The 12,205-nt window shown below is 39.9% G+C and overlaps 1 protein-coding gene across 1 annotated transcript in view; it reads left to right on the forward strand.

The window, feature by feature from the left end:
• Positions 1–9,021: 9,021 nt before the first annotated feature.
• The window catches only part of eif3ea (eukaryotic translation initiation factor 3, subunit E, a), a 30,821-nt gene continuing 27,637 nt past the window's right edge, over positions 9,022–12,205 (forward strand). Inside the window, exons 1-3 of the mRNA XM_037073510.1 lie at positions 9,022–9,180; positions 10,339–10,456; positions 10,677–10,794. Of these exons, the coding sequence (XP_036929405.1) occupies positions 9,091–9,180; positions 10,339–10,456; positions 10,677–10,794 (326 nt within the window). The 5' untranslated portion in view covers positions 9,022–9,090. The remainder of the gene's footprint in view (positions 9,181–10,338; positions 10,457–10,676; positions 10,795–12,205) is intronic.

Consider the following 12,205-nt stretch of genomic DNA (forward strand, 5'->3'; position numbering starts at 1 on the left):
TATTGTTATCATTATAACGTTGTTATAATCATACTATTGATGAGTGAGATTGACATGAGTTTAAAAAAATAATAAATACAATAAATAATGATATAATTATAATAAAATAATTTTTCTGCTCATGTTCTGTTATTTGGCGTCTGGTAAATGTGACCCCAGTCTAATGTAACACAACATTTGCATACCCTTTGCACTGCTCAGCACCCAGCAACAAGCAGCATGATGGTGAGCAGTCTATAGCAGACATTAACAATCCACATCATGCCGTTTTCATGCTCCACTTCCATTTTTATATAACTCCCCTGCTAAGTATTGGGTTGGACAGTCGGCTCGAGCCGAGAATCAGCTTCCTCCGAAAATATGAAATGTGCTTTCCAAGCACATCTACAATTTATCCTGATTTCCCTGAGGAGCCTCTGTGAATCTCATCCCCTCCCAGTGTATGCTCGCTTACACACTTCTCTCTTACCACATTGCACACTTGTTGATGTGGGCTCAGCACAAACTTGCTTACAGAGACATTTCAGAGACCTGATGTCATATCCAGTGCTGCTCACTGCATACAGCCTACTGTTATGCATACTTTGTTGATGTTCTGTTGCAAAGGACAACAAGGAGATTTATTTTCCAAAGGACAATGATATTGTAAAACAGCCTAACATCATCAGTAATGGGCAAGTGCACAAGGGAGCGATGAAATGTCATCATCCCTGTCAGGGATACAAATAATAACACTGTGTACAGTTTAGGTTACGCTCAGCTTTGGCGATCTGTGCACTTGTAATTTTCAAGTCTGCACATGGCAGTCAGTTGATATGTGGTTGGGTTTTTGCTGGAACGCGAAATACCAAAGAGACCACATTAAAACAATCACACACTGTCCTCTAGGGAAGAGGGCTTTCCCCTGTCTGCCAAGGTGCCACTGAAGGCCAGGGCCCTAACAGTGACCCGCAATAAACACCGTGCAGCAGCTGTGACTCCTGGGATTTCAGGACACGATGGTAAAAAGCGCTCTATGAACAAGCTGTCTATAACTTTGAGATGCAGCTGGATGTGGCGGTGGTGAAAAAAAAAAAAAAAGCCTCTTGACATAAGGTGCCTGTTTAACTTGGAGCAGCTCTCTTGTGCAGAAATGTCACAATATGGGAGATCAATTGCAGCCATCTGAAAACCCAAATTGTACTACTTGACTGGTGCTTACGTAGGTTTCCATGCTCTGGAAGCCCCCACATATGGCACACAGGACAAGCCTATATATATTTTCCTATTCGTTCTCCATGTATCAAAAAAAAAAAAGCAAAATATTCCAGTAGAAACACTTCACAGGCATTATATTTTGATTTCTGACAGAAGCAATCAGAGTTGGCAATCTCTAAAATGAACAGTTATGGACTCAAAATTGAGGTAAGGTTGAGGTGCTCTCTGTGGTTTTGAAATAGTTCCTGTTCCATCTAGGTTTCTCATTCGTTGGTGTTGTACAGTGAGTTGCGGAAAATGAAGACAGATGCAATTAGCAACAATGTTTGGACTCAGCCTTCTGGAGCCGGCGGCGCTGTGTTTACTTTGAAATCTGATTAGGTCCCCTGTCTGAGCAAGTTGCTTTCACCTCACCGCGAATAACTCTGTACAGATGACTTCAGCACGCTTTGCCTCTGATGGACTCCCTCTATTGCACCTTTGACCTTACCCATATCCTGAGTGAGAGGCCCTGAGCGGGAAATTATGGCACATCACAATTAGGCTTCCTCAATCTCCTGCTCTTCTCCGTCCTCACTTTGGTGCCAAGAACAATATTCAGCCCGATGTCAGAGCAGCACCACGCTGGTAATTGATGTTCCTCACACGGTACGAAGTGTTGGACGTATTGCTCCCCTGACACCTTGTGCAGTAGCGTGATTGCTTATTGTGGATTGGAGTATTACCACATGTAGTATATTATGTGTTGCTAGATTAGTTTTAATAGCCCATCGTCCTTTCTCATTAAATTCGAACAAGGATTTAACATCAGCATGTGTGAGATTACCTCCGAAACACTTCAGAGCAGGCTGTAGGTGATGGCCACATTCATCATGAGAAGTGATGGTAATTTAGACTGAGAAAAACTCATTCTTACAAGCTCTGGAGGCCATAAATTGATTTCTACACGAACACATTCCTGCGCTCCTCCTTGAATTTATTACAGTAGAAAAAAAAAAAAAAAGAGTCTCATCGGAGGACTTTACATTGAAGCCTGATCTTACATAACCCTCATGCAGTCTTATTAAAGAGAAAGTTTGATCTCTGAGAGAGGATTTGGCAGTGACGTGACAATTTTGACACCTCCGAGCCAAATATTGAAAATTCTTTCTCCGTCTCATCCAAGAATCACATCATCTTCATCTTAAGTTGCGGCAGCTGGTGAAGTTCATTCATTCCACCAGCATTTTTTTTTCATACGTGGTTCCAACTCGAAATACAAAGCACTTCTACAACCTCTCAGGGGGTCGACGCTGAGGTTTGACATTCACAGAAGTCACGGCTGTTGTTCACTGGTCTTACTTTCTTTCCGTTAGCTCGAGAGTGGTTTTATTCAGAGACCTCCACTTAGCTGCATAAATACACACAATAGCAATTATTACAGAAATGTAAAATCCGCAGGAAGAAGGATATTCAAATCTCATCCCCCATGCAGTGGAAGCCTGTAACTATACAACTTAATCTGGAGTTATCCGATTTCACTTTTCTTTTCTGGTAAGAATGCTCACCACCACAAATTTGGAGATAGTGCCATGTTCTCTGTAATGTCATGTTTTTCAAAGCAAATTGCAGAGGACGAGTGAAGTTATGCATAACGAGAGGAGCGAGCATCTGAGGAAGGATTAGAGAGGTCAAATATTGATCTTCTCCCATGTGTGCCTTCTGCGATGCTGCTGATGTATAGTACAAGTCACTCCTTGTTTGTGCGGCTGACATGTGTTGCGCAGATGTCCTCTTTGCTTGGTACCATCGGGCGCTCGCTGGAGGTTTGCATTGTTTTCTGGCCTGCGGGCCTGGTCGATAACCTTCATCCCTCCGCCATTGAGTGTGACACTGCTGAAGTCAGCACTGTGTACCGAATCAGGAGTGTGGGCCGCTGATTTATAACCTGACACACACACAGAGCGAGGTGATGCATATCTAAAAAGTTTACAAAAGAATCATTGAAATTCATATGAGATGCTGGAATTCAGATTCAGAGCAGGGATGCTTGGCTTTGCTACACACAGCGCCGAGTCATTCGTCTTCAGGTCTTATTGATTTATATTTTGACAGATATTAGAATGAGGCCAGTGGTGGGTGTCTTTGGCAGTGTCATCTCCTCTCCCTCTCTTGGATTCATTTGTTGACCAAGAAAGCTTTCAGGGAACTGGAGAGCTGAGGTTTTTCATGGAATATTTGGCCCGTCACAGCAGCGCCCTTTAAGTTTATCCCATTAAGGCAGAGGAGTGTTTTCTGCAAGACAAACACGTAGAATGATGGATAACCTTCTTGCATGCTGAAATGTGTTGCTGTCTGAGCATCCCAGTGTTGGACCTGGAGATCATGTGTGGTCAGAGCCGTCACCGCCCGCAACTGCTTCATCCTACAAAAACATGCGCATGCTTTGATTTGAGCAGACAGAAATGTTGGATGACTGTTTATATTTACTCCACTTTTATGGGTTTTGTTTAAAGTTTTGATAAGCCTTTAACCCAAACCTCTTCATTCACCATCCTGGCTGGATATTATGGGCGTTGCTGGGAACAAATCATTAGTCACATTCAGCCTGTTGGTTGGGTTGACTGAGAAGCACCTTGGCAGGGGGAGATTACAAAGTTGAAGAGAAATCGCCAAAATAAAGTTATGTTAGCGAGCTGACGGCCGTGAACTGCATCCACAAGAGGTTAAACAATCAAAGTGTGGGGCTCATGTTCGCAGGAACTATGCACGATTGCATAGACTCGGCCTTAATCAAGTAGTTGGACATTTTTGGACGCCATTGTCCTATCTGCACTACATCTTTAACAAGCCAGCAGCTGGTTGGTTTAGCATAAAGACTGGAAACATGGGTAAATAGGCTTCACTTACACGTTACATATTGTTGGGGGAGCACTTGTCCTTGCAGTTGGTGGGTTGGGTATGAGTGGTTTGGTTCCCATGGGCCGCACTGTCAACTGTTATCACAGGTGCTATTTCTTCAGTAGAAAGTAGTTCCAATGAAAAGACGGATATGGAGACTCCAAAGGAACAATATCTTTTCTAGAAGCAGATGTTGCCATGGAATTTTCTAAATATGTTTTTTTTTTTATTATTTTTTCTATTGCTTAAGCACAGACCAGATTATACCTAACACCAGAGTGTTGGTGATTTATGAATAAGATACAGTTGGGTCTGTGACCACTAGTCAACTCAAACCTAAAAATATTACAAATTCTGAAAAAATGTAACAATTTGATAAAAAAAAAAAGCTGAATAAACTAAACAACAAGCTCCATGAATTTCAGAATATTGTATTATTTTGTATATCCCTCTATTTGCTCTATTAACAGCATGCAAATGCCCTAAAAACCTTTCAGTAGGGGATGAGGTCAGGTGACTATGGAGGAGAGTCCATGACAGTCAGGACGCATCAGTCTTCTTTGGTCTTTAAGCAGTGCTTTAAATCATTGAGATGTGTTTGGGGTCATTACTAATGGTCTCAGACTTTTGAGCCTTCTACATCTAAGATTGATTCTGACTATCTCAGTTGAATCAATCTAAATGGACTCCACTAAGGAGAAGTGAGTGCATTGTCATTTTTGTTTCATTTGTTGGCCATTTCGTTTAAATGATTTTGAGGGGGGGGACTAACCTCTTGGGAGAACTGTGAGGTCACTAAAGAAAGAAGTTCAATAACCCAAATATATAGGCCAGTACCCCAATACAACGCCAAGAATCCAGCCATATTATAGCCAGACTATTCCAAGATATGATCCAAATGTGACTGATTTTCCTTCAATCATGATCGATACATATTTTTTTGTTCAATTAACGTCTATCTTTCAGTATGGGGCCACTTTGATACCACTAGAATAGAGCTCATGTCATCCCATACTGCATGAATGAGATCACCCTTGGACCATATAGAACACAAAACAAGATGTATCTCCTCATCTCCTGATACGGCATATGTCCAATGAGAAATGGCTTGATTTTCCAGAGAATCTCAGAGACATACGATCATTATATCTCTATTATAGTTCATCTGTAGATATTATTTGGATTGCCGTTATAAAGATGCAACTGATGTTTATAAACCATAACACACTGGCTTATGAAGCATTTCGGTGTTTGTTAACAAAGAAAATCTATTAACTAAAGTTTTCTTAAGCATTTATTAATGATGCTCATTGTACAGTAGGCCTAAAATCTACATTTGTTCAGTCACCGTGGGATAGTTGTCTAATGATACTGAATGAGACAGATGTGATTTGGATTTTCAAATCAATTGAATTACACAACCAGTTGGGTTCGATTGGGCTGGAGCCTGAGCTGAGCTGAGCTCCAGCCCAGTCAAACCAAACTAATTGTATAATTCATATGCTTAAGTGTAAAAACGTCAAGTTGCAGTTTTACAAGGGGTTGTGGGCCAATCTATTTCTTGGCCTGGAGCACTGACTTCCTGGAGAGTCTGCTGGTTGCCTGGCAACACGAGGTTGATGACAAGACTTCAGGAACATGAATGCTTGTAAAACTGCAACTTGTTGTTTTTACACTTTATGGTCGTGTAACAAAAATGATGCCAGGTGAATTCTATTTTCCAGTCTTTATGTTAAGCTAAGTGACCTTGCCAGGCTCCAGTTACATATCAACTATACAGATCTGACCATGGTATCAATATCCTCATGTAACTCTCAGCAAGACAGCAAATGTATTTCCAAAAATGCCAAACTGTTCCTTTAAACAGTCACCATTTTAAGTTTGGGTTGGTATAATCCAAACTTAAATTATACCTCTTTGCCCTTTTTCCAAATTGTTTGCAATTCACAGATGTGCCTTTGCTTTTCTCTTCGGGGATAGATGAGTAAGCTGGAACTGGACCTTTGAAAACATGTATTAAGCATAGTTCAGGCCCTAATGGCCAGGCCCTCAGCAGCAGGGATTGTTTGGTTTGCAAGTTTTTAAATATGCAATATAAGACCTCTATTACCAAATGAAAGAACTGGTCAAAGGTTAGTTTTGAACAGAAAGATAGAGAACGTCTCCGCTCAGTGATTACTCTGAAGACTGAAGTCTAGACTGAACATGTTTATGCGATACCGGCATGCTATCAGCAAAATAACATTAGCGTGGCGTCAGGAAAGAAAACTGAAGAAAATCCCAAGAAAGCACAGAATATTTCCCTGCACATGTTTTCCAAAACACTACCTCCCAAGCACCTTTTTTTTCAAAATCAAGATTAGCTGGTTGAAACAAGAGAAACCAAAGCAATTTGGCCTTCATATCAGTGTTTAAAATACATGATTTCTTGTCGGTTTGAATTTAGCTTGTGGTGTTTAACTTATCTGAGAATGCTCATTGGCTTTGCCTGGACCAGTGAAGACCTTTCCCGCTGCTTCCTAATTCAATATTGTGTAATAACAAGTATTATTGCCTGCACATAAAACACAAGCACACAACTCAAATTATACTGAGAATGGACGAAATAGTGCGTCTGTTTATGTTACATGGAGGAACAATTATTGGTTTATGATCACTTTTAGGTTGGAAGGACACGTAGAGGTTTTCCTGCTCAGTAAGTATGAAAGTTACTGAGGTGGTGAGAGGAATTGAACCTTACTTTTATTTTGTTAAAAACAAAGGCCCTTCCCAGGGTTATTAATGTTGTCTTTGATGGCCTCTTCTAGATGTTTCAACTGCTGAAACAGTCTCAATTTAATGCCAGCAGCAAAAAAGACTGGCCATTTCTATAGGGTTACTATAGTTTTTCTATTTCAAAAAACAATTTCACGGCAAAGTGCTGAGGAGGAATCAAGGGACTGACTGCCTGAGGAAAGAAGCTGCTCTGCAGTCTGGTGCTACAGCTTTGTTTCAACATTGTCTAGTACAGTTATTAATTGTGTAGCCACAGATGGATACGTTACCTCATCAGCATATATTGTGCAAATGGCTGTGCTTAAAGAAGAAATCTTTTGTGTCTTTGTTTCACACACTTTCAAACAAATTCACAAGCTAGCAGGATCAGGATATTTACAACATAATGGTGACACACCTGACTCTGTCCACAGGGGTCACCATAATCAGCAAAAATGAAAGCTCCCTGTAGCTGCTTTAATTAACAATGTTAAAGTGGTAGAATTACAGTCAAACATGTACCCGCTGACATGTTCAACCTTATCACTGTATATATTACATCTTCATATTCTGCCAAGTGCACTCATATGAACTACAGTGTTTTTGTATGTAACTATGTAAGTATGAACGACATTGCAAATATAAATTCATAGCGAGATAAAAAACAATGCTCTCCTGCTGTCAGAAAAAAAAAAAATTCATCCTATCATCAGTCAGAAACATCAAATGATTTTTAAAATGATCAACAATTCAAATACTTCAAGAAAAAAAGGAGAATTGAAATGACCACATTCAGCAAAAAAAACAAAAAACAAAACCAAACAAACATGACATTTAAGAAATGTGTCTACAGTGTGCATAGCTGCTCACATTAGTGAAACTGGTACTTTAAAAAAAGAAACACAGAAAGTATTTCAATTTGACCTTATAAAGCTAACTTGTAGCAGCCAAACTGGCTGGAGTTTTTAAGTATTTAAATTAAATCATGAATGATCTAATAGAGACAAATTCCTAAATGATGCCTGCCAAACTGATTTAATGACCATATGGGTGACTCCTGCACAACTTTTGCTGAAATTAAGCAGACAACACAATGGGGTCTTCAGATGAATAAAAGCAGGGTTTTCTCTCTCTCTTTTTTTTCAATTTAAGCAAGCTGCCACTGAGCCAGAGTTGACTGTGTCAGAAGCACCCAGTAAAACAGCAAATGGCCATGGTGAGTGCTGTCTGTTTATGACTCATTTCTACCTGCCGTCAGGCGGTGGGGAGAAGTGGGAGTGGAGGAGAGAGAGCTCAGCGGTAACAAGGGAGGAATTGTGCGAGGACACAAGACAGTTTCGTGTGGTTGTCAAGAAAACAAGGTAGTAGTGAAACCTATTAGAGATGGGCCATTTAGTAGCTGATATTGGCTGTTGTTGAGTATGGCCAACACATGGGCACCTTTATGAAGCGGCTGCTGGAGGAGGAGAAAGGAGGCTGGGTTCAGATGCACAGTGGAGACATTCTATAGCCTTGTGGAAAAGTCAAATGATTGGAAATTATCTGGTTGTTTTCATTCAAATTTAGCGGGCGTGTGAGTGCCGGATCATCATGACTATATTTGCCCTCAAATGGTTTTGGTCCCATGAAGAAGTCAGTCACACACAGGCTTACAGGAGAAATATTGGCGGTGTCTGGAGGAAAGCCTGTGTTTTTAAATTCAACAAAACGTTCGCTCTGATCCCTCTTTATAAATGAAATGTTTCACTGTATCAACACCGCAAGGAAATTATGGCAATTTTGAAAGGTTTACGAGTCACAGTCATGCATCCTTCTGAGAACCCAGTGAGGCTAACAAAAAAAAAAAAAGAAAAGAAAAGAAAAGGCTACACATTTCAGGAAGGGTGAAATGGTAAAATAGTGGGTGAATTTCAAGTCTCTTTCTCACCATCAGGGAACTGCAAACATGCAAAAGAATGACTGAAACTGAAATTTGCCTTCTGTATAGTTTTATCATGCCTGCATACTGTAAATTCTATCTATCTATCTATCTATCTATCTATCTATCTATCTATCTATCTATCTATCTATCTATCTATCTATCACAATGATTTAATACTGTATACAGAACAGAATAAGTGGACAGCATGCACTTCATAAAAACCCTGTGAAAGCAGCATCACCACTCTTTTCAGTGAGGATGCAGAGGACGTCGCTGATTGGTCCGCCACTCTGCACAAAGCTGAAACGCGCTTCCTTCTTCCTTTCCCCGGAGCAAAGATGGCGGAATACGACCTCACCACCAAAATTGCCCACTTTTTAGACCGTCATCTCGTTTTCCCTCTCCTGGAGTTCCTGTCTGTCAAAGAGGTACGAACTATACGAACACATACAACTTTCGGTTCACTTTATCGTTATTTAAAGTAACTATATATGGCTTTTGAGCCGTTTTAAAGCGCTACGGAGTTGTCCACATTTTCTGGAGCTGTGTAAAGTAACCACGTTCATCCGGAGTGTAGCCGGAAATGTAGACATGGTTTCAAAATAAAAGCGTCGAAACAGTTACCTGTGGCTTAAATGGATGACTCTCCATGAGAATTGAACAAAATAAGTAGATTTAATAATTGCAGTTGTGACATGGATAAATATGACAAAAAACGCGACATGAAAGTTTGCGCATGGTACATTTTAACACACCAACGAGTTCCACTGAACTTTACGTTTGAAAAAAAGGCATCGGAAGTCCTGCGTTTGTTTGGACAAGCTTGACACAAAGCTGGTGAGCGAGCCACGCGCTGTTTCGGGTGGTTTTAGGAGTGCGTGGTTCCTGTACTCGGCGTAGTAGGGTGCACGTCGTTGTTGGGCGGTGCTTCCATACACATTCGCATTCTGTAGGTCAGCGACTTTCCCGCCCGGTGGGGTTATACGGGTGTATAAAACAGGCGTAAGTTAGCTCTCAGTCAATGCTAACCATTGGAAGCTAACAAAAGTCGTTCATTTTGTATAAATAACCCCAAAAGTCTGAGTATGTATTTAGTTTGTCTGTGACAAGGATCGCTTAAAAGCCGGAAAATAATGATTAAGATTGTTCATAACACATAACACGATTATCAATTGCAATACGTAACCCCGGCTGAGTTCGGTGATAAATATAGTATTCTGTATCAGAAGGTTAAGTTAAAATGCTCACATGAATGTCAGTTTCTGTTCTAGATGTCTCTGTTACGTGCAGTTAGCTAGTCATGGCGAATATGTTTGGTTTAATTTAAACTGAATGTTGTTAAAATACCATCAACAATAGCCAGCACGCCATTTGTTATCAAGTAAAAATATTTACTATACAGGCAACGTATACTTTATATGTTTTTAAAGGTTAAATCAGTTGACAATAAGAATTTGTACTTTGTTATAATTTATTAATTGAAAACATACAGTATGTAAGTTAGTATAACTTTTTCTGTGCCCCGGAGTTATAATAATGTTGTACAAAGCATCCGCTTACCTCTGTTTTCTATTATTGTTTTGTAGATCTACAATGAGCAGGAGCTGCTTAATGGGAAACTGGACCTCCTCAGTGACACTAACATGGTGGACTTCGCCATGGATGTGCACAGAAGCCTCTTTTCTGAAAAGGAAATTCCCCATAGTAAGTGTTGACACATTATGGATACACACTCCTTATCTGCACTTCTTCAGCAACCACTTACACAATAGCAAGGATGATATTGAAATTCACTCACTCCATTTAGAATCCATTTAGCAGTAAACTTTATTCACAGCACTTCCAGTGCTTGGTTGCAGGCTGTGTAAGTATTGGTTTATGGTGTTGCTGTAGTTAATGCCCTTCTTTATCCTCCCTGTGTCAGCTCTAAGGGAGAAGAGGACTGAGGTTGTGGCCCAGCTAAAGCAGCTGCAGTCAGAGACAGAACCCATTGTGAAGATGTTTGAGGACCCAGAGACTACAAGGCAGATGCAGTCCACCAGGTAAAAGCTCTCATTTATGAATAAAGACTGGTGTATTTCATTATAATGATTGTTGTTACTGTCCTAAAACAGATTTTATGTGAGATATGATTCGCCTTTGTGAGGTTGTGAAATTTATTGCTGGTCTTTCTTGCCATCTTTCTAGGATTAGTAAAACCTGTTATTTGAAACCATACATGGAACAGCAGCACTGCAAAAAGATTTTGTAGAGTCAATGGAACTGCATTTTGAATGAAAAACGCACTTGGCCTTTTTTAGGGGCGAGTCAGCAAAGACGGACGTAAAAAGAGACAGACGCAAAATGCTGTGGTTAACTTTTATTAAGACTGTTTTGTTGTAGACGGTGATTAAAATAGTTTGGTCATATTCAGTCTGTGTCCTTCCCTTTGTTTCTTGGCAAGAGTGTGTACAGTTAATCAAAAGCATTTTCCATTTTCATTTATTTTCAATTTGTACTGTTTTATTGTATTGTTGTAGTTGGGCTGCAGACATTTGTTTATAAGACACAGATTAATATGGACTGTTACGAGATTTGAAGACTGATAATAGCAACATTGATTTATTTATGTCCATGTTATTGTAAATTTGCTAAGTCAGGAGGAAATCTTCTTTTTGGATGAGGTATCTTGTGTCTGTCTTAAGTTAAAGAATTTTCTCTTCATACCATCTGATTTTATGAAACAATGGGGAACTCATCTGGGGTCAATGAAGAATTCGCTCTGAAGCCAAAGGACATGCAACAGTTTTATTCCATCATTATGGCTAAATAGTTTTTGATGCGATTGCTTGTTTTTGACATTATTTCTGGATTAGACGATCATTCGGTGCAGGGAATGAGAAATGGGTTGTTATTTGAACCCCATTGCCCTGTACTTTGGTTTAACACACACTGATGCATAAATCATTTTACAGGGTAATAGAACCTATTGGTCTCAGGACTTTTCTTGAACAGTAGGCTAATCTGCTTTACCAGACTTTATTTGGACAACCACTTAAGCCCAGCTGTCATAGTAAACCGTGTTAGTACCATATTTATAAACGGCCTGTTATTGTTGGACACACATGGTAGATTATGAAAACCACAAGAGTGAGCTATGATTTATGTTCTCATTTATTCAGAGTTGTTAAAGCAATGAAACCCTTATTTTGTGTGTGTTTTTTAAGTCAACCTGCTATAGATTGCTCCTTGACTTTTCAGTGCAGAAGGTGGCAGTAATGCTGTGCAGGCTTTTTCAGAAACAGTTGCCACTTGTTGGACATCTGCACAGCTGCTTTTCATCTAAACCTCAAAACAAGTGCAAAGCAAAATTTATAAGTTAAGCTAGTTTGTATCACTAATAAGACAGCCATTGTATGGATACTATTCTTTGGCCCATTTTGTATCTTTTGTGAGGGATACATCTGCAGTGCT

This window comes from Acanthopagrus latus, chromosome 17 (genome assembly GCF_904848185.1).
Source record: "Acanthopagrus latus isolate v.2019 chromosome 17, fAcaLat1.1, whole genome shotgun sequence".
Classification (NCBI taxonomy): Eukaryota; Metazoa; Chordata; class Actinopteri; order Spariformes; family Sparidae; genus Acanthopagrus; species Acanthopagrus latus.